Source organism: Ranitomeya variabilis, chromosome 7, assembly GCF_051348905.1.
Source record: "Ranitomeya variabilis isolate aRanVar5 chromosome 7, aRanVar5.hap1, whole genome shotgun sequence".
NCBI lineage: Eukaryota > Metazoa > Chordata > Amphibia > Anura > Dendrobatidae > Ranitomeya > Ranitomeya variabilis.
The window spans coordinates 241113841-241137946 of record NC_135238.1 but is presented as its reverse complement, the minus strand read 5'-3'; the positions used below and the strand labels follow the sequence as shown (position 1 = coordinate 241137946).

At 45.3% G+C, this 24106-nt stretch overlaps 1 protein-coding gene across 4 annotated transcripts in view; it reads left to right on the top strand.

Annotated features, from left to right (window-relative positions):
* The window catches only part of MYLK (myosin light chain kinase), a 349601-nt gene that overhangs the window by 182439 nt on the left and 143056 nt on the right, over nucleotides 1–24106 (top strand). For all 4 annotated transcript variants that reach the window (XM_077273316.1, XM_077273314.1, XM_077273317.1 and 1 more), the window contains exons 15-16: nucleotides 5621–5704; nucleotides 6006–7321. In XM_077273316.1, coding sequence (XP_077129431.1) covers nucleotides 5621–5704; nucleotides 6006–7321 — 1400 coding nt within the window. The remainder of the gene's footprint in view (nucleotides 1–5620; nucleotides 5705–6005; nucleotides 7322–24106) is intronic.

The window sequence follows — 24106 nt, the reverse complement described above, 5'->3', positions numbered from 1 at the left end:
GCATTCCGCTTTAAGAAGTGGGAGGGGGCTCAATAAGAAGGATATTTCAAGAATAGTGCGGGGTGTCAAGAAGAGGAAGGGGCGTCAAGAAGATGGAGGGGCCTGGAGAAGTGTGAGTGGCCTCAAGAAGAGGGCAGGGCCTCAAATACAAGGAAGGGCCTCAAAAGGAGGGAGGGGACTTAAAAAAGGGGCATGAATTTATTTTTAATCACAGTCAGAAAAGCACATTAATATTTAGTCCTTTGACTTACAGCAGCGCAGAGTATTTCAGTTGTGCCATACCCATATAGCATCACATACCGTGGCGTACCCTAATGCAGCAATCAGACCAACCATGTAACTGGGTCATGTGACTCTTCACGGGTGGGTGGAAATGCTTCAGTTCTGCACCATCATTTAAACGGTTCCTCTTTTTATAGAGAGATGACATTGTGCTAAGATACAGAACAGCATCCAAAATATCTGATGTTTAGAGTTTTTGTCACAGTGTATCAGCACAGATGAGAACTGTCAGCCGGAAATCCTAGGCAGCTTAATTCTTGAGCCAGAAAGTCCCATTAGGAAAATAAAATTGTAGCAAACCTTACGGCTGTGTAAGCAGAGCTAGGCCAGGCCTAGCTTCTATTCAATGACAGAAAGCACAGATCTTTAAAGTAAAGGAACAGAAACACAAAGTAAATCAGAGAGAAACGCAGAGCTGCTGAGACTTGCATCTTTCACGGTCTGAAAACTGTTCCTAGTGGGAGGAGTCAGGCTGCTCAGGGGCGGAGTCATATAGAAGAGGGGTTTCACAGAGACTGGCTGCCCCTTTAGCAAAAGAATAAAAATGACCTAAATGTCCAGCGCGGACAGTGATTATAGGATGATAACCCACGGGCGGCTCCTGCTGATGTGGATGCAGACTATTGCACTGAGAGGTTGGGGTGATTAGTTCCTGTAGGGCCGGGGGCAGGAGCCCCTCACCCTGGATATATAAGCTCTGGTGTATACAGGACCGCGAGTCCTCGCTGCTTGTATCTCCGGCCGGAGAATCTGCTGGGAAGAACTTAATATGGTATTGATTGTGCGGGGCTTCGCCTGCCCCGTGCGCCTCCGTCTGTGAGTGCGATAAAACATTAGTGATCCATTATGTTCCATGGATCTCTTTGAAGGCAGCGAGGTGCTGCTCTCTGTGGCGGAGGCATTGGCCCCGAGGAATACGTTCTCCGCACCATATATGGCCACACTTTTAAGTTTTTAATATAAACGAGAACAGGAGGAGGGGAGAATCCTCGCGGGATGAGGCGCAGCTCACATACAGTGGATATTTCAGGGGCTGAATGTGCCGCAGGAGGATGGGGGGAGTAGTTCCTGGGTTAGATGTGAAACTTATAAAAACACTAAACATTAATCCAGTTTCTTGCCGGGCATGATCCATGGTCAGTGGTGGTCCGTCCTACAGATACACCGGGGGGAGGGAGATCAGTGCAGGTGCCGACATCGCAGCACCCCGAGCTCGCCTGTCCTACACAAGACCAAATTCAAGGGAGACCGAACACAAAGATTCCCCCACATCCCTAATCACACACTTACAAGAGCGGCTCCATAGGATGAAAAGGAGTTAATGATGTAGGAGCGACCGAGACAAATCCAGCAGCTCTGCCCAACAGCTCCCTATATCTCAGCGTCTTGGAACCCCCGAATGTGATGAGGCTGAGGATTTAGAGTCTGATATTTCAAGGCTGAGTTATGAGTCTTACAAGGAATTTCCACTTAAAATTACAGGAACACAACAAAGAAATATAAATCCCTCAATTGTAATGTCGTCTCCAAAAGACATAAATATCAACTCTATCTGTCTGTGCAGTATTCACTCCACATTCGTCTTTAAATCCTGAACCAGGAAGATTTTCAGGATTTTTATTTCTAGAGCTCACAATCTGAACTAAATAATCCTTAATATTTCTTAAAAAACTTTGATTTTCTGATACAGAACTCCAGTCATGTGTGAACACCTAGAGATACATGATAAGATCCTGTCTGCAGCCACCACTAGGGGGAGCTCCCTGTATACAGAGATACATGATAAGATCCTGTCTGCAGCCACCACTAGGGGGAGCTCCCTGTATACAGACATACATGTAAGATCCTGTCTGCAGCCACCACTAGGGGGAGCTCCCTGTATACAGAGATACATGTAAGATCCTGTCTGCAGCCACCACTAGGGGGAGCTCCCTGTATACACAGATACATGTAAGATCCTGTCTGCAGACACCACTAGGGGGAGCTCCCTGTATACAGAGATACATGTAAGATCCTGTCTGCAGCCACCACTAGGGGGAGCTCCCTGTATACAGAGATACATGATAAGATCCTGTCTGTAGCCACCACTAGGGGGAGCTCCATGTATACAGAGATACATAAGATCCTGTCTGCAGTCACCACTAGGGGGAGCTACCTGTATACAGAGATACATGATAAGATCCTGTCTGCAGTCACCACTAGGGGAAGCTCCCTGTATACAGAGATACATAAGGTTCTGTCTGCAGCCACCACTAGGGGGAGCTCCCTGTATACAGAGATACATGATAAGATTCTGTCTGCAGCCACCACTAGGGGGAGCTCCCTGTATACAGAGATACATGATAAGATCCTGTCTGCAGTCACCACTAGGGGGAGCTCCCTGTATACAGAGATACATGATAAGATTCTGTCTGCAGCCACCACTAGGGGGAGCTCCCTGTATACAGAGATACATGTAAGATCCTGTCTGCAGCCACCACTAGGGGGAGCTCCCTGTATACAGAGATACATGTAAGATCCTGTCTGCAGCCACCACTAGGGGGAGCTCCCTGTATACAGAGATACATGTAAGATCCTGTCTGCAGTCACCACTAGGGGAAGCTCCCTGTATACAGAGATACATAAGGTTCTGTCTGCAGTCACCACTAGGGGGAGCTCCCTGTATACAGAGATACATGATAAGATCCTGTCTGCAGTCACCACTAGGGGGAGCTCTCTGTATACAGAGATACATGATAAGATCCTGTCTGCAGCCACCACTAGGGGGAGCTCCCTGTATACAGAGATACATAAGGTTCTGTCTGCATTCACCACTAGGGGGAGTTCCCTGTATACAGAGATACATGTAAGATCCTATCTGCAGCCACCACTAGGGGGAGCTCCCTGTATACAGAGATACATGATAAGATCCTGTCTGCAGTCACCACTAGGGGGAGCTCCCTGTATACAGAGATACATGATAAGATCCTGTCTGTAGCCACCACTAGGGGGAGCTCTCTGTATACAGAGATACATGATAAGATCCTGTCTGCAGCCACCACTAGGGGGAGCTCCCTGTATTCAGAGATACATAAGGTTCTGTCTGCATTCACCACTAGGGGGAGCTCCCTGTATACAGAGATACATGTAAGATCCTATCTGCAGCCACCACTAGGGGGAGCTCTCTGTATACAGAGATACATGATAAGATCCTGTCTGCAGTCACCACTAGGGGGAGCTCCCTGTATACACAGATACATGATAAGATCCTGTCTGCATTCACCACTAGGGGGAGCTCCCTGTATACAGAGATACATGATAAGATCCTGTCTGCAGTCACCACTAGGGAGCTCCCTGTATACAGAGATACATGATAAGATCCTGTCTGCAGCCGCCACTAGGGGGAGCTCCCTCTATACAGAGATACATGATAAGATCCTGTCTGCCGTCACAACTAGGGGGAACTCCCTGTATACAGAGATACATGTAAGATCCTGTCTGCAGTCACCACTAGGGGGAGCTCCCTGTATACAGAGATACATGTAAGATCCTGTCTGCAGCCGCCACTAGGGGGAGCTCCCTGTATACAGAGATAAATGATAAGATCCTGTCTGCCGTCACCACTAGGAGGAACTCCCTGTGTACAGAGATACATGATAAGATCCTGTCTGCAGTCACCACTAGGGGGAGCTCCCTGTATACAGAGATACATGATAAGATCCTTTCTGCAGTCACCACAAGAGGGAGCCCTCTGTATACAGAGATACATGATAAGATCCTGTCTGCAGGCACCACTAGGGGGAGCTCCGTGTATACAGAGATACATGATAAGATCCTGTCTGCAGCCACCACTAGGGGGAGCTCCCCGTATACAGAGATACATGATAAGATCCTGTCTGCAGCCACCACTAGGGGGAGCTCCCTGTATACAGAGATGCATGATAAGATCCTGTGTGCAGCCACCACTAGGGGGAGCTCCCTGTATACAGAGATACATGATAAGATCCTGTCTGCAGCCACCACTAGGGGGAGCTCCCTGTATACAGATATACATGATAAGATCCTGCCTGCAGCCACCACTAGGGGGAGCTCCCTGTATACAGAGATACATGATAAGATCCTGTCTGCAGCCACCACTAGGGGGAGCTCCCTGTATACAGAGATACATGATAAGATCCTGTCTGCGGCCACCACTAGGGGGAGCTCCCCGTATACAGAGATACATGATAAGATCCTGTCTGCAGCCACCACTAGGGGGAGCTCCCTGTATACAGAGATGCATGATAAGATCCTGTGTGCAGCCACCACTAGGGGGAGCTCCCTGTATACAGAGATACATGATAAGATCCTGTCTGCAGCCACCACTAGGGGGAGCTCCCTGTATACAGATATACATGATAAGATCCTGCCTGCAGCCACCACTAGGGGGAGCTCCCTGTATACAGAGATACATGATAAGATCCTGTCTGCAGCCACCACTAGGGGGAGCTCCCTGTGTACAGAGATACATGATAAGATCCTGTCTGCAGTCACCACTAGGGAGAGCTCCCTGTATACAGAGATACATGATAAGATCCTGCCTGCAGTCACCACTAGGGGGGGCTCCCTGTATACAGAGATGCATGATACCCTTTATGTGGTGGATACATTAAATTCCAGGTGATTATGATCAGTAATGTTGCTGCTTTTAGCTCTGTGCTGTGATATTATAGCACTGAGAGTTGAGGATTTGTTTGTCGCTGTAGTCACCCTGTGCTGCCTGTTATATGGAGGTAGCTCTGTGGTCACGGTGGATTTTCTCTTCCTGAGGGGTCAGATAGAATTTGATTTTGACTCTGATCGTGGTGTCTGTGATCCCTGGCGGCCGCAGTCTTCTTCATGTTATCGGCAGCACTTTAGATGCGATGGCGGAAAACAGCTCCTCATATCTCAGCTTTCTTTGCTCTCGTTTAGCTCCGTCGCCCCTGAGTTTTCAGGTTTTCTTTTATGTTTGGCTTGAGAACCACATACTTGTTCCAAGTTTGGGTTCCCAGAGAGAACCTATTCTCAGATGATCGGAGCTCGGCTATAATTAACCCTTCTCATCCTGGACATGTGCAGAGCAGTTGTGCGCTTTTCTTCTTCCACATCTGCTGCTGTTTTGTGCCGATCACCATACGACATACTGTACATGTTTGTCTTGTTTTTTATGTCTGCGGCTCTGGGACACTGACTGAGCGGTGAACACGTCACATGATGCGAGATAGTAAAGATGGTGAATAAACTATTGTTTAGCGATTGAAAGAAACTTTTAGTTCCTTTTTCTGATGTTTAATTGTTTTTCCCGAGGATAAAAAAATTCCCTGTGTTTGTCTTGTAGGAACGCGGTGGGTGAATGCAGCTGCCAGGTGTCTGTGGAGCTGCAGGAGGACGAGCCCTGGGCAGCGGACAGAGCGCTCACACAGTAAGTCACCGCGGGGTTCTCAGGACCGGCGGCTGCTATTTTTTGCTCAGCTAATTCTCTTCCCTCCCAGACCTATGAGCCTCTAATCCCCCAAATGTGACCCTCCGGACACAGCCAGAATGTGGGGCTGGGGGATCTTTTTTTTGGCTGTTTTCCTTATAAGGATACTGAAGTCATCAGCGATGCAATAAAGTGATGGACTCAGTTCCTTCTCCGCAAATTCTCCTCCCCTAGGACTTGTTTAGTTCCAGAGTGAATCCTCCCTAAGTGCCTCTTTCTCTTTCCTCTCACTGATACTTAGGCAAAGGGAGCAGCCGGGCTTTTCTGAAAGAGATGGATGTGGCCCTGACAATGCACTAAATATTGGAGAAGTGAGCCAAAGAGCTGACAATCAAGAGAGCATCCGTGGCGTACTCAAGAGAAGAGTGGAGGTGAAGGAACATACTGAGAAAAGACTCCGACAGCAAGAAGCTGAGCAGCTGGACTTCCGGAATCTGCTGGGAAAGAAAGTGACCACTAGAACTGTTTCCGAGGAGATCCCTAAAGTCGACTCGGTGGAGCAAATGGACTTCAGGGCCAACCTTCAGCGACAGGTCAAACCCAAAGCCTCGTCAGAGGATGAGCGCAAGGTCAACAGCCCGCAACAGGTGGATTTCCGATCAGTACTGGGCAAAAAGACTGTCTCAAAACCTCAAGAAGTGGAAAAGGTTCAAGCCAAACCCGCCACCCCCGACTTCAGGTCTCTGCTCGGGAATAAGAAAAAAGTGCCAACCGAGAACGGAAATGCCAACAGCACTGAGCCTCACGAAAACGCAAAGCCCTTAAGTAAAGAAGAAAAATTTAAGCCACTGGTCAAAGATGAGAAGCCAAAACCTGCAGTGAAGGAGGAAAACACAAAGCCAGTGGTTAATCAGGAGAAGTCAAAGTCTTTGTTCACCCAGGAAAAAGCCAAACCTCCTGCCGTAAAGGAGGAGAAGCTTAAACCTGCCATCAAGGAAGAAAATGATAAGGCAGCAGTCAATCAGGAAAAGGTGAAACCCCTGACCAAGGAGGAGAATGCTAAACAGGCCGTCTACCAGGAGAAAGCTAAACCCTTGACCAAGGAGGAGAATGCTAAACAGGCCATCAACCAGGAAAAAGCGAAACCCTTGACCAAAGAGGAAAATGCTAAACCTGTGCTCAACCAGGATAAAGCGAAAGTGAGTGTCAAAGAAGAAATCGTCAAACCAGCATTAAATCTGGAAAAGGTGAAGCTCTCATCCAAGGAGGAGACGGTAAAATCTGCGTCCAATGAAGAAAGCTTCAAGCCTCTGGGCAAAGAAGATGCTACCAAGCCCGCAGCTGTGGAGGAGACACCCAAACTTGCAGAAAAGGAGGTGAAGGTAGAGCAGAACTGTGTGTCCGTAGTGGATGGAGAGGTGGAGAACAAAACAACTTTGGAGAGTGTGACCGGGACCCCTCCTGTGTTCTCTGAGGTCTTACAAGATGCCAAGTTAGTGGATGGTGAAAAGTTGGTTTTACAGTGCCGGGTCGCCTCAGAGCCACCACCGGCTATCACATGGACCCTTGATGGAAAAGTCATAAAGTCCTCCAGGTTCATTGTACTTGCTCAGGAAGGTAATTATGAATGAATGTCCCTGGTGTGTGACAGTGTCGTTACTATGAGGGGGCGAGTGTTCCTAGTGCATGAGGATGTCGATGCTATGAGTAGCTGAGTGTTCCTAGTGCATTAGGATGTCCCTGCTATAAGCGGGTGAGTGTTCCTGGTGTATGAGGGTGTCCGTGCCATGAGCGGGTGAGTGTCCCTGGTGTATGAGGGTGTCCCTGCCATGAGCGGATGAGTGTTCCTAGTGCATTAGGATGTCCCTGCTATAAGCGGGTGAGTGTCCCTGGTGTATGAGGGTGTCCGTGCCATGAGCGGGTGAGTGTCCCTGGTGTATGAGGATGTCCCTGCCATGAGCGGGTGAGTGTTCCTAGTGCATTAGGATGTCCCTGCTATAAGCGGGTGAGTGTCCCTGGTGTATGAGGGTGTCCCTGCCATGAGCGGGTGAGTGTCCCTGGTGTATGAGGATGTCCCTGCCATGAGCGGGTGAGTGTCCCTGGTGTATGAGGGTGTCCCTGCCATGAGCGGGTGAGTGTCCCTGGTGTATGAGGATGTCCCTGCCATGAGCGGGTGAGTGTCCCTGGTGTATGAGGGTGTCCATGCCATGAGCGGGTGAGTGTCCCTGGTGTATGAGGGTGTCCCTGCCATGAGCGGGTGAGTGTCCCTGGTGTATGAGGATGTCCCTGCCATGAGCGGGTGAGTGTCCCTGGTGTATGAGGGTGTCCCTGCCATGAGCGGGTGAGTGTCCCTGGTGTATGAGGGTGTCCCTGCCATGAGCGGGTGAGTGTTCCTAGTGCATTAGGATGTCCCTGCTATAAGCGGGTGAGTGTCCCTGGTGTATAAGGGTGTCCATGCCATGAGCGGGTGAGTGTCCCTGGTGTATGAGGGTGTCCCTGCCATGAGCGGGTGAGTGTCCCTGGTGTATGAGGATGTCCCTTCCATGAGCGGGTGAGTGTTCCTAGTGCATTAGGATGTCCCAGCTATAAAAGGGTGAGTGTCCCTGGTGTATGAGGGTGTCCGTGCCATGAGCGGGTGAGTGTCCCTGGTGTGTGAGGGTGTCCCTGATATGAGCGGGTGAGTGTCCCTGGTGTATGAGGGTGTCCTCACTAAGAGCCTCTGGGGCGAGTGTGCCGTCTCTTCAGCATGTGACTGCTGGGTTTTGCTCATTCGATGTCTCTTCTGCTTCTCTGCAGTCATTCATTATGCTCTGGTTTTATACACAAGACTCCTCATTTGTATGATGGGACAGTCCAGTAATTTGATGATCTCTGTCAGTAAATTGCAATATAGGTGACGATTGATGGTGGTGGTCAGACCGCTGGGACTTGCACTGATTGGCAGCATGGAGCCCTCTTACCCCATTACAGTAGGGACAGCACACTGCAGCTAGACCGCCATTATAAAAGTTCTCTATGCTGCCTATTAGTGTTTGTCCCAGCGGTCGGACCCCACGATCAACAGTCACCTTCTGCAGATAGGTGATGACTTCTTCTTACTGGACAACCCCTTTAGGTTATGTTCTCACGATCAGAAATTGCTCCGGTTTTGACGTATTACTGCAGCGTCAAACCCGCTGCATCCAGATGTTACAGCACAGTGGATGGGATTTCTAGAAAGCCCATGTCCAGTAAGCATCCCCAGATGCCAGCGTCTCACCCGCGAAGACGGATATGCGGCACATCTTTCAAGGCTGCAGCATGTCAACGTCTCTTGCGGAGACGCGAGTGTCCGCAACAGAAATTACATCAATAGAATGTATTGAATGCGGTAAATCGGCGCGGTTCAGCGAACACGTGCGGATTTACCTGCGTTCAATAGACGGCAGTGCTTTGGACTCGGCAAACATGCACGGCATCCAAAGTGCTGCTAGTTCCAGATCGTGGGCACCCGGCCTTAGAAGTTGCAAACAAACTTTGCTTGGATCTTATAGGCAGTTACAATGTATCTGTCTGGAGTCCCAGGTTCTTAGTGCAGACCGATACAATGTAACTAAACCCCAACTATGAGATTTATTGGCTTCTTGCAGGTTTTCTGCCTCGGAATTTGAGCCTTTTTCTGTTCGTTGATTATAAGCAGAGATCCTGAAAATGATAAACATAAAATCTATTAGAAAGTTGTAGAGCTGTGCGTCGTCCATGGATAAAGCTTTATCATACAGCACACAGGGAATGATTTCTCTGCCTACCTGCTAATAATCTGTGACTCTCACTGTGAAATCTGCTGGGACTTGCAGTACGATGAGCAGATCAGATATGACTCTAGGGAATTAGGTGAGGTAGCTGGTTATATACTGGGGTTGCAGTGGTTAATGAATGTCTGTGGATTGGGGGGCTGTGTATTAATGGGGTCCTCGGCACTGTGACCCTGTGTCTCGCTGGGTGTTCTGTGCACATTCTTCTGGGGGGGATCTGGTCTTTCCCACAGTAAAGCCATGTAATACTCCTTGTTTTATAGTCTGAGCTGCTGCCAAGCTCTTTGTGTCTGTGACTGCTGATGTGTCGTCTCAGTGTGTCACATTGATTGATATTTACTGTGTCAGTTCTCAGAGGAAGTCACTGGATGTGTGGGAGGAAGGGAACTGTCTGTGTATGACGGGTTAAGTGCGTGAGAATCAGACCGTCCCCCGAGGGCCACATGTTGGTTCCCAGGGCGTCTGGGATCCGGGATGGCAGAGCATTATTATCTGGGAACTCTTTCTAAGCCAGGAGAGAATCCTCGCTGCCTCCTGTCTGATGGTTTATACTGGATATAGCCCAGATGCCATTATACCATGAAGAGTCCGCACAGTCTGGCCATGAAAAAAACTATCTGTGGGTCCCTCCTATTTTTGGTAACCAGCCAAGGTAAAGCAGGCAGCTGCTGGCTGATATTATCAGGCTGGTAAGGTCCCTAGTAATTGGGCCCTTCCCAGCTAAAAATACAAGCCTGCAGCCACCCCTAAAAGTGGGGCATCACATGAGATGCGCCAATTCAGGCGCTTTGCTTTCGCTCTTCCCGATGCCCTAATGCAGTGGTAATGGGGCTTTGGGTTGAATTGTCCTAATACACAGCTGACAAAGTCCTGGTGTTAGTAATGGAGAAGCATCTATCACACATCAACCCCTGGGGCTAGTAATGTAGAGGGGTCTATCAGACATCAAGCCCTGGGGTTAGTAATGGAGAGGGGTCTATCAGACATCAAACCCTGGGGTTAGTAATGGAGAGGGGTCTATCAGACATCAAGCCCTGGGCTTAGTAATGGAGGGGAGTCTATCAGAAATCAAGCCCTGGGGTCAGTAATGGAGAGGGGTCTATCAGAAATCAAGTCCTGGGGTCAGTAATGGAGAGGGGTCTATCAGACATCAATCTCTGGTGTTAGTAATGGAGAGGAGTCTATCAGACATCAAGCCCTGGGGTCACTAATGGAGAGGGGTCTATTAGACATCAAGCCCTGGGGTCACTAATGGAGAGGGGTCTATTAGACATCAAGCCCTGGGGTTAGTAATGGAAAGGGGTGGAGAGGGGTCTATCAGACATCAAGCCCTGGGGTTAGTAATGGAGAGGGGTCTATCAGACATGAAGCCCTGGGGTTAGTAATGAAGAAAGGTGTATCAGACATCAATCTCTGCTGTTAGTAATGGAGAGGTGTCTATCAGACATCAAGCCCTGGGGTCAGTAATGGAGAGAGGTCTATCAGACATCAAGCCCTGGGGTGAGTAATGGAGAGGGATCTATTAGACATCAAGCCCTGGGGTTAGTAATGGAGAGGGGTCTATCAGACATCAAGCCCTGGGGTGAGTAGTGGAGAGGGGTCTATCAGACATCAAGCCCTGGGGTTAGTAATGGACAGGGGTCTATCAGACATCAAGCCCTGGGGTTAGTAATGGAGAGGGGTCTATCAGACATCTAGCACTGGGGTTAGTAAGGGAGGGGGGGTCTATTAGACATCAAGCCCTGAGGTTAGTAATGGAGAGGGGTCTATCAGACATCAAGCCCTGGGGTGAGTAATGGAGAGGGGTCTATCAGACATCAAGCCCTGGGGTTAGTAAGGGACAGGGGTCTATCAGACATCAAGCCCTGGGGTGGGTAATGGAGAGGGGTCTATCAGACATCAAGCCCTGGGGTCAGTAATGGAGAAGGGTCTATCAGACATATAGCACTGGGGTTAGTAAGGGAGGGGGCTCTATCAGACATCAAGCCCTGAGGTCAGTAACGGAGACGGGTCCATCAGACAACCAACAACTTTCCCCGAATCCGTCGTCCACAGTCTATGGACAGTCGCTCTGGGGCTCCATAGACTTTGTCAGCAGCCGCTCCCGACTCACGCTGTGCTCCAAGAAACCCGGCTACTGTGAAGAGCAGTAACGTTACTGATGTCACCGCTCATCAAAAAGAGTGAAGGCAAAGCGCCAGAACTGGTGCATCTAATGTGATGCACCACTCCTGGGTCGGCTGCTGGCTTGTATTTTTAGGCTGCGGAGAGGGGGATGACCCCACCTCGTTTTTGTTTCATTTATTTATTTATTAGGTTAAAAGCTGTAACATTAGGTCTACGTACAAGGCACTAAAGGTGACACTTCTTATGATGTGAAATTAGATGTCTACCTGTTATCTATCTATTACCTATCTATTATCTATCTATTATATAGTTATCCATTATCTATCTATTACAGTATCTATCTGTTATTTATTATCTATCTATTATCTATCTATCCTATCTGTTATCTATCTATTATATAATTTTTCATTACCTGTCTATTATCTATCTATGTATTATCTATCTATTATTTATCTATATATTATCTATCTACAGTGGGTAGGGAAAGTATTCAGACCCCTTTCACTCTGTTTCATTGCAGCTATTTGGTAAGTTCATTTTTTTCTCTTTAATGTGCACTCTGCACCCCATCTTTTCTGAAAAACAAACAGAAATGTAAACATTTTTGCAAATTTATTAAAAAGGAAAAACTGAAATATCACATGGCCATAAGTATTCAGCCTCTTTTCTCAGTATTGAGTAGAAGCCCCTGTTGGAGCTTCTTGGGAATGATGCAACAAGTTTTTCACCCCTGGATTTGGGGATCCTCGGCCATTCTTCCTTGCAGATCCTCTCCAGTTCCATAACGTTGGATGGTGAACGTTGGTGGACGCCATTTTCAGGTCTCTCCAGAGATGCTCAGTTGGGTTTAGGTCAGGGCTCTGGCTGGGCCGGTCAGGAATGGTCACAGAGTGGTTCTGAAGCCGCTCCTTTGTTATATTAGCTGTGTGCTTAGGGTCATTGTCCTGTTGGAAGGTGAACCTTCGGCCAAGTCTGAGGTCCAGAGCACTCTGGGAGAGGTTTTCATCCAGGATCTCTCTGTACTTGGCCGCATTCATGTTTCCTTCAATGACAACCAGTCATCCTGTCCCTGAAGCTGAAAAACTCCCCCATAGCATGATGCTGCCACCACCATGTTTCACTGTGGGGATTGTATTGGGCAGGTGATGAGCAGTGCCTGGTTTTCTCCAACATACCGCTTAGAATTATCACCAAAAAGGTGATTCATCTCATCAGACCAAAGAATCTTATTTCTCATAGTCTGGGAGCCTTCTTGTGTGTTTTAGCAAACTCTATGCGGCTTTCATATGTCTTGCACTGAGGGGAGGCTTCCGTCGGGGCCACTCTGCCATAAAGGCCTGACTGGTGGAGGCTGCAGTGAAAGGTGACTTTGTGGAACTTTCTCCCATCTCCCTACTGCATCTCTGGAGCTCAGCCACAGTGATCTTGGGGTTCTTCTCTTTCACCAAGGCTCTTCTCCCACGATTGCGCAGTTTGGCTGGACGGCCAGGTCTAGGCAGACTTCTGGTGGTCCCAAACTTCTTCCAATTAAGGGTTATGGAGGCCACTGTGCTCTTAGGAACCTTGAGTCCTGCAGAAATTCTGTTGAAACCTTGGCCAGATCTGTGCCTTGCCACAATTCTGTCTCTGAGCTCCTTGGCCAGTTCCTTTGGCCTCATGATTCTCATTTGGTCTGACATGCACTGTGAGGTCTTAGATAGACAGGTGTGCGCCTTTCCAAATCAAGTCCTGTCAGTGTAATTACACAGCTGGACTCCAATGAAGGAGTAGAACCATCTCAAGGAGGATCACAAGGAAATGGACAGCATGTGACTTACATATGAGTGTCTGAGCAAAGGGTCTGAATAACTATGACTATGTGGTTTTTCTTTTTTAATAAATTTGCAAAAATGTCTACATTTCTGGTTTTTTTTCAGTCAAGATGGGGCGCAGAGTGTACATTAATGAGAAAAAAAGAACATTTTTGAATTTACCAAATGGCTGCAATGAAACAAAGAGAAAAAAAATTAAAGGGGTCTGAATACTTTCTGTACCCACTGTATATAGTAATATGACCGCCCTTCTCCTCAGTGTGATATAGTAATATATATAGTAATATGGCCCCCTTCTCCTCAGTGTGATATAATAATATATATAGTAATATGGCCGCCCTTCTCCTCAGTGTGATGTAGTAATATATATAGTAATATGGTCGCCCTTCTCCTCAGTGTGATATAGTAATATATATAGTAATATGGCCACCCTTCTCCTCAGTGTGATATAGTAATATATATAGTAATATGGCCACCCTTCTCCTCAGTGTGATATAGTAATATATATAGTAATATGGCCCCCTTCTCCTCAGTGTGATATAATAATATATATAGTAATATGGCCGCCCTTCTCCTCAGTGTGATGTAGTAATATATATAGTAATATGGTCGCCCTTCTCCTCAGTGTGATATAGTAATATATATAGTAATATGGCCGCCCTTCTCCTCAGTGTGATATAGTAATATATATAGTAATATGGCCACCCTTCTCCTCAGTGTGATATAGTAATATATATAGTAATATGGCCCCCTTCTCCTCAGTGTGATATAGTAATATATATAGTAATATGGTCGCCCTTCTCCTCAGTGTGACATAGTAATATATATAGTAATATGGCCGCCCTTCTCCTCAGTGTGATATAATAATATATATAGTAATATGGCCGCCCTTCTCCTCAGTGTGATATAGTAATATATATAGTAATATGGCCGCCTTTCTCAGTGTGATATAGTAATATATGTAGTAATATGGCCGCCCTTCTCCTCAGTGTGATATAGTAATATATATAGTAATATGGCTGCCCTTCTCCTCAGTGATATAGTAATATATATATATAGTAATATGGCAGCTCTTCTCCTCAGTGTGATATAGTAATATATATAGTAATATGGCCGCCCTTCTCCTCAGTGTGATATAGTAATATATATAGTAATATGGCCGCCCTTCTCCTCATTGTGATATAGTAATATGTATAGTAATATGGCTGCCCTTCTCCTCAGTGATATAGTAATATATATATAGTAATATGGCAGCTCTTCTCCTCAGTGTGATATAGTAATATATATAGTAATGTGGCCGCCCTTCTCCTCAGTGTGATGTAGTAATATATATAGTAATATGGCCGCCCTTCTCCTCAGTGTGATATAGTAATATATATAGTAATATGGCCGCCCTTCTCCTCAGTGTGATATAGTAATATATATAGTAATATGGCTGCCCTTCTCCTCAGTGATATAGTAATATATATATAGTAATATGGCAGCTCTTCTCCTCAGTGTGATATAGTAATATATATAGTAATATGTCCGCCCTTCTCCTCAGTGTGATATACTAATATATATAGTAATATGGTCCCCTTCTCCTCAGTGTGATATAGTAATATATATAGTAATATGGCCGCCCTTCTCCTCAGTGTGATATAGTAATATATATAGTAATATGGCTGCCCTTCTCCTCAGTGTGATACAGTAATATATAGTAATATGGCCGCCCTTCTCCTCAGTGTGATATAGTAATATATATAGTAATATGGCCGCCCTTCTCCTCAGTGTGATATAGTAATATATATAGTAATATGGCCGCCCTTCTCCTCAGAGTGATATAGTAATATATATAGTAATATGGCCCCCTTCTCCTCAGTGTGATATAGTAATATATATAGTAATATGGCCGCCCTTCTCCTCCGTGTGATGTAGTAATATATATAGTAATATGGCTGCCCTTCTCCTCAGTGTGATATAGTAATATATATAGTAATATGGCCGCCCTTCTCCTCAGTGTGATATAGTAATATATATAGTAATATGGCCGCCCTTCTCCTCAGTGTGATGTAGTAATATATATAGTAATATGGCCGCCCTTCTCCTCAGTGTGATATAGTAATATATATAGTAATATGGCCCCCTTCTCCTCAGTGTGATATAGTAATATATATAGTAATATGGCCGCCCTTCTCCTCAGTGTGATATAGTAATATATATAGTAATATGTCCGCCCTTCTCCTCAGTGTGATGTAGTAATATATATAGTAATATGGCCGCCCTTCTCCTCAGTGTGATATAGTAATATATATAGTAATATGGCCCCCTTCTCCTCAGTGTGATATAGTAATATATATAGTAATATGGCCCCCTTCTCCTCAGTGTGATATAGTAATATATATATAGTAATATGGCTGCTCTTCTCCTCAGTGTGATATAGTAATATATATAGTAATATGGCCACCCTGTCATGATTCCCAATGGCAGGGAAACATCAAAACACAAAGATAACGGACGAGCTCTGGGTGATGGAATCTCGAGCTGACCGTGAGCTAAATCTACCACACAACTAATAGTAGCCAGGGAGCATACCTGATTAACCCTAGATGCCACGCGCCAGCCGGAGGACTAACTACCCCTGGTAGAGGAAGGAACAGACCTGGCTTACCTCTAGGGAAATACCCCAAAAGATGATAGCAGCCCCCCACATGTAATGACGGTGAGTTAGAGGAAAAGACATACACAGTATGAAGGTAGAGTTAGCAAAGAGAGGTCCACTTGCTAGATAGCAGAAGGATACAAAAGAGGACTTCACGGTCAACTGAAAACCCTTTAAAAAAACCATCCTGAAATTACTTTAAGACTCCTGTGTCAACTCATGACACAGGAGTGGCAATTTCAGCCCACAAGAGCTTCCAGCTACAGAGAATAACAAAACTGCAAACTGGACAAAAGATACAAAACAAAAGGACAAAGTCCACTTAGCTGATCAGCAGACTAGTAGCAGGAACATGCAACCGAAGGCTCTGGTTACAATGATGACCGGCAAGGAAATGACTGGAGAGCAAGGCTAAATAGGAAACTCCCAAACACTGATGGGAGCAGGTGAACTGAGACAGAAAAGACACACAAGTCACCAGTACCACCAGCAACCACCAGGGGAGCCCAAAAGCGGATTCACAACAGTACCCCCCCCTTAAGGAGGGGGCACCGAACCCTCACGAGAACCACCAGGACGATCTGGATGAGCCCTATGAAAGGCACGAACCAAATCCGAGGCATGAACATCAGAGGCAGTTACCCAAGAATTATCTTCTTGACCATAGCCCTTCCATTTAACCAGATACTGAAGTCTCCGTCTGGAAATACGGGAGTCCAGGATCTTCTCCACAACGTACTCCAATTCACCCCCTACCAGCACAGGAGCAGGAGGTTCAGTAGAAGGAACCACCGGTACCTCATACCTCCGCAACAACGACCGATGGAATACATTATGGATAGCGAAAGATGCAGGGAGGTCCAAGCGAAAGGACACAGGGTTAAGAATCTCCAAAATCCTATAAGGACCGATGAACCGGGGCTTAAACTTAGGAGAAGAAACCCTCATAGGGACAAAACGGGAAGACAACCACACCAAGTCCCCAACACGAAGGCGAGGACCAACACGACGCCGGCGGTTAGCAAACTGCTGAGTCCTCTCCTGGGACAACTTCAAATTGTCCACCACTTGTCCCCAAATCCGATGCAACCGATCCACCACAGCATCAACTCCCGGACAATCCGAAGATTCCACCTGACCAGATGAAAAACGAGGGTGAAACCCTGAATTGCAAAAGAAAGGGGAAACCAAAGTGGCAGAACTAGCCCGATTATTAAGAGCAAACTCTGCCAACGGCAAAAAGGCAACCCAGTCATCCTGATCCGCAGACACAAAACACCTCAAATAAGTCTCCAAAGTTTGATTAGCTCGCTCCGTCTGGCCATTAGTCTGAGGATGGAATGCAGACGAAAAAGACAAATCAATTCCCAACCTGGAACAGAATGTCCGCCAAAATCTAGACACGAACTGGGTTCCCCTGTCAGAAACGATGTTTTCCGGAATCCCATGCAGGCGAACCACATTTTGAAAAAACAGAGGGACCAATTCAGATGAGGAAGGCAACTTAGGCAATGGCACCAAATGGACCATTTTAGAAAAACGGTCACACACCACCCAGATGACAGACATCTTCTGAGAAACAGGGAGATCAGAAATAAAGTCCATAGAGATGTGCATCCAAGGCCTCTTCGGAATAGGCAAGGGCAACAATAACCCACTAGCCCTAGAACAACAAGGCTTGGCCCGAGCACAAACATCACAAGACTGCACAAAAACACGCACATCTCGAGACAGGGAAGGCCACCAGAAGGACCTAGCCACCAAATCTCTAGTACCAAAAATTCCAGGATGACCTGCCAGAGTAGAAGAATGAACTTCCGAGATGACTCTACTGGTCCAATCATCAGGAACAAACAGTCTACCAGGTGGACAACGATCAGGTCTATCTGCCTGAAATTCTTGCAAAGCACGTCGCAAGTCTGGGGAGACAGCAGACAAAACCACCCCATCCTTAAGGATACCAGCAGGTTCAGAATCCCCAGGAGAGTCAGGCTCAAAACTCCTAGAAAGAGCATCTGCCTTCACATTTTTAGAACCCGGTAAGTATGAGACCACAAAATTAAACCGAGAAAAAAACAACGACCAGCGTGCCTGTCTAGGATTCAGGCGCCTGGCAGACTCCAGATAAATCAGATTCTTGTGATCAGTCAAAACCACCACCTGATGTCTGGCACCCTCAAGCCAATGACGCCACTCCTCAAACGCCCACTTCATGGCCAAAAGCTCCCGATTACCAACATCATAGTTTCGCTCGGCGGCCGAAAATTTACGAGAAAAGAACGCACAAGGTCTCATCACTGAGCAATCGGAACTTTTCTGCGACAAAACCGCCCCTGCTCCGATCTCGGAAGCATCGACCTCAACCTGAAAGGGAAGAGAAACATCAGGCTGGCGCAACACAGGAGCAGACGAAAAGCGGCGCTTAAGCTCCCGAAAGGCCTCCACAGCAGCAGGGGACCAATCGGCAACATCAGCACCCTTTCTAGTCAAATCAGTCAAAGGTTTAGCAACGCCAGAAAACCCAGTTATAAATCGACGATAGAAATTAGCAAAGCCCAAGAATTTCTGAAGACTCTTAAGAGAAGTAGGCTGCGTCCAGTCACAAATAGCCCGAACCTTAACAGGGTCCATCTCAACAGAAGAAGGGGAAAAAATGTACCCCAAAAAAGAAATCTTTTGAACCCCAAAAACACACTTTGAACCCTTTACACACAAAGAACTAGTCCGCAAAACCTGAAAAACCCTCCTGACCTGTTGAACATGAGACTCCCAGTCATCAGAAAAAATCAAAATATCGTCCAAATACACAATCATAAATTTATCCAAATATTCACGGAAAATTTCATGCATAAAGGACTGAAAGACCGAAGGTGCATTTGAAAGGCCGAAAGGCATTACTAAATACTCAAAATGGCCCTCAGGCGTATTAAATGCGGTTTTCCACTCATCCCCCTGCTTAATTCGCACCAAATTATACGCCCCACGAAGATCAATCTTAGAGAACCACTTAGCCCCTCTTATGCGAGCAAACAAATCAGTCAACAAAGGCAACGGATACTGATATTTGACTGTAATTTTATTCAGGAGTCGATAATCAATACAAGGCCTCAGAGAGCCATCCTTCTTAGACACAAAGAAAAAACCAGCTCCTAAAGGAGATGAAGAAGGACGAATATGTCCCTTTTCCAGGGACTCCTTAATATACTCTTGCATAGCAGCATGTTCAGGCACAGATAAATTAAACAAACGACCCTTTGGAAATTTACTGCCAGGAATCAGATCTATGGCGCAATCACAATCTCTGTGGGGAGGGAGAGAACCAATCTTAGGCTCTTCAAAAACATCACGATAATCAGACAAAAATCCTGGAATCTCAGAGGGAGTAGATGACGAAATGGAAACCAAAGGTACATCCCCATGAGCCCCCCGACATCCCCAGCTTATCACAGACATTGTTTTCCAGTCAAGGACTGGGTTATGAGATTGTAACCATGGTAATCCAAGCACTAAAACATCATGTAAATTGTACAACACAAGGAAGCGAATCACCTCCTGATGGTCTGGAGTCATACGCATAGTCACTTGCGTCCAGAATTGTGGTTTATTACTAGCCAAAGGGGTAGAATCAATACCCTTCAGAGGTATAGGGACTTCCAGTGGCTCTAAATCAAACCCACAGCGCCTGGCAAAGGACCAATCCATAAGACTCAGGGCGGCGCCAGAGTCCACATAGGCATCCACAGTAATAACTGATAATGAACAAATCAAGGTTACAGACAGAATAAATTTAGACTGTAAAGTGCAAATAGACTTGTCAGCCTTCTTTGTGCGTTTAGAGCATGCTGATATAACATGAGCAGAATCACCACAATAGAAACATAACCCATTTTTACGCCTGTAATTCTGCCGCTCGCTTCTGGACAGAGTTCTGTCACATTGCATATTCTCTGGCGACTTTTCAGAAGATACCGCCAAATGGTGCACAGGCTTGCGCTCCCGCAAACGCCGATCAATCTGAATAGCCATTGTCATGGACTCATTCAGACCTGTAGGCGCAGGGAACCCGACCATAACATCCTTAACGGCATCAGAGAGGCCCTCTCTGAAATTTGCCGCTAGGGCGCACTCATTCCACTGAGTAAGCACAGACCATTTACGAAATTTTTGGCAGTATATCTCTGCTTCATCTTGCCCTTGAGATAGGGCTATCAAAGCTTTTTCAGCTTGAATCTCCAAATTAGGTTCCTCATAAAGCAAGCCTAAAGCCAGAAAAAAGGCATCCACATTGAGCAACGCAGGATCCCCTGGTGTCAATGAAAATGCCCAGTTTTGAGGGTCACCTCGCAGCAAAGAAATCACAATCTTAACCTGCTGGACAGGATCTCCAGAGGAGTGAGGTCTGAGAGAAAGGAATAATTTACAATTATATTTGAAATTCAGAAACCGAGATCTATCTCCGGAAAACACCTCTGGTGTAGGAATCTTAGGTTCAGACATCGGAGTATGTATAACAAATTCTTGTAAATTTTGAACCTTAGTAGCAAGATTATTTAAACCTGCAGCCAAGCTCTGAGGATCCATCTTTAAACAGGTGAGATCAGAGCCATTCAAGGATTAGAAGGAGAGAAAGGCAAAGGCTGTAATTAGAGCTGAAATACAACTGATCCAACTATGGAGCAAACATAGGAAAAAAAAAAAAAAAAAACTCTACAGACTTCTTTTTCTCTCCTTTCTTCTGCCAGTAACTTTAACACGGGCCGGTCATACTGTCATGATTCCCAATGGCAGGGAAACATCAAAACACAAAGATAACGAACGAGCTCTGGGTGATGGAATCTCGAGCTGACCGTGAGCTAAGTCTACCACACAACTAATAGTAGCCAGGGAGCATACCTGATTAACCCTAGATGCCACGCGCCAGCCGGAGGACTAACTACCCCTGGTAGAGGAAGGAACAGACCTGGCTTACCTCTAGGGAAATACCCCAAAAGATGATAGCAGCCCCCCACATGTAATGACGGTGAGTTAGAGGAAAAGACATACACAGTATGAAGGTAGATTTAGCAAAGAGAGGTCCACTTACTAGATAGCAGAAGGATACAAAAGAGGACTTCACGGTCAACTGAAAACCCTTTCAAAAAACCATCCTGAAATTACTTTAAGACTCCTGTGTCAACTCATGACACAAGAGTGGCAATTTCAGCCCACAAGAGCTTCCAGCTACAGAGAATAACAAAACTGCAAACTGGACAAAAGATACAAAACAAAAGGACAAAGTCCACTTAGCTGATCAGCAGACTAGTAGCAGGAACATGCAACCGAAGGCTCTGGTTACAATGATGACCGGCAAGGAAATGACTGGAGAGCAAGGCTAAATAGGAAACTCCCAAACACTGATGGGAGCAGGTGAACTGAGACAGAAAAGACACACAAGTCACCAGTACCACCAGCAACCACCAGGGGAGCCCAAAAGCGGATTCACAACACCACCCTTCTCCTCAGTGTGATATAGTAATATATATAGTAATATGGCCACCCTTCTCCTCAGTGTGATATAGTAATATATACAGTAATATGGCCGCCCTACTCCTCAGTGTGATATAGTAATATATATATAGTAATATGGCCCCATTCTCCTCAGTGTGATATAGTAATATATATAGTAATATGGCCGCCCTTCTCCTCAGTGTGATATAGTAATATATATAGTATTATGGCCGCCCTCCTCCTCAGTGTGATATAGTAATATATATAGTAATATGGCCGCTCTTCTCCTCAGTGGTGATTATAGTAATATATATAGTAATATGGCCGCCCTTCTCCTCAGTGTGATATAGTAATATATACAGTAATATGGCCGCCCTTCTCTTCAGTGTGATATAGTAATATATATAGTAATATGGCCGCCCTTCTCCTCAGTGTGATATAGTAATATATATAGTAATGTGGCCGCACTTCTCCTCAGTGTGATATAGTAACATATATAGTAATATGGCCGCCCTTCTCCTCAGTGTGATATAGTAATATATATATAGTAATATGGCCGCTCTTCTCCTCAGTGTGACATAGTAATATATATAGTAATATGGCCGCCCTTCTCCTCAGTGTGATATAGTAATATATATAGTAATATGGCCGCCCTTCTCCTCAGTGTGATATAGTAATATATATAGTAATATGGCCGCCCTTCTCCTCAGTGTGATATAGTAATATATATAGTAATATGGTCGCCCTTCTCCTCAGTGTGACATAGTAATATATATAGTAATATGGCCGCCCTTCTCCTCAGTGTGATATAATAATATATATAGTAATATGGCCGCCCTTCTCCTCAGTGTGATATAGTAACATATATAGTAATATGGCCGCCCTTCTCCTCAGTGTGATATAGTAATATATATATAGTAATATGGCCGCTCTTCTCCTCAGTGTGACATAGTAATATATATAGTAATATGGCCGCCCTTCTCCTCAGTGTGATATAGTAATATATATAGTAATATGGCCGCCCTTCTCCTCAGTGTGATATAGTAATATATATAGTAATATGGCCGCCCTTCTCCTCAGTGTGATATAGTAATATATATAGTAATATGGCCGCTCTTCTCCTCAGTGTGATATAGTAATATATATAGTAATATGGCCGCCTTTCTCAGTGTGATATAGTAATATATGTAGTAATATGGCCGCCCTTCTCCTCAGTGTGATATAGTAATATATATAGTAATATGGCTGCCCTTCTCCTCAGTGATATAGTAATATATATATAGTAATATGGCAGCTCTTCTCCTCAGTGTGATATAGTAATATATATAGTAATATGGCCGCCCTTCTCCTCAGTGTGATATAGTAATATATATAGTAATATGGCCGCCCTTCTCCTCATTGTGATATAGTAATATGTATAAGTAATATGGCTGCCCTTCTCCTCAGTGATATAGTAATATATATATAGTAATATGGCAGCTCTTCTCCTCAGTGTGATATAGTAATATATATAGTAATGTGGCCGCCCTTCTCCTCAGTGTGATGTAGTAATATATATAGTAATATGGCCGCCCTTCTCCTCAGTGTGATATAGTAATATATATAGTAATATGGCCGCCCTTCTCCTCAGTGTGATATAGTAATATATATAGTAATATGGCTGCCCTTCTCCTCAGTGATATAGTAATATATATATAGTAATATGGCAGCTCTTCTCCTCAGTGTGATATAGTAATATATATAGTAATATGTCCGCCCTTCTCCTCAGTGTGATATACTAATATATATAGTAATATGGTCCCCTTCTCCTCAGTGTGATATAGTAATATATATAGTAATATGGCCGCCCTTCTCCTCAGTGTGATATAGTAATATATATAGTAATATGGCTGCCCTTCTCCTCAGTGTGATACAGTAATATATAGTAATATGGCCGCCCTTCTCCTCAGTGTGATACAGTAATATATATAGTAATATGGCCGCTCTTCTCCTCAGTGTGATATAGTAATATATATAGTAATATGGCCGCCCTTCTCCTCAGAGTGATATAGTAATATATATAGTAATATGGCCCCCTTCTCCTCAGTGTGATATAGTAATATATATAGTAATATGGCCGCCCTTCTCCTCCGTGTGATGTAGTAATATATATAGTAATATGGCTGCCCTTCTCCTCAGTGTGATATAGTAATATATATAGTAATATGGCCGCCCTTCTCCTCAGTGTGATATAGTAATATATATAGTAATATGGCCGCCCTTCTCCTCAGTGTGATGTAGTAATATATATAGTAATATGGCCGCCCTTCTCCTCAGTGTGATATAGTAATATATATAGTAATATGGCCCCCTTCTCCTCAGTGTGATATAGTAATATATATAGTAATATGGCCGCCCTTCTCCTCAGTGTGATATAGTAATATATATAGTAATATGTCCGCCCTTCTCCTCAGTGTGATGTAGTAATATATATAGTAATATGGCCGCCCTTCTCCTCAGTGTGATATAGTAATATATATAGTAATATGGCCCCCTTCTCCTC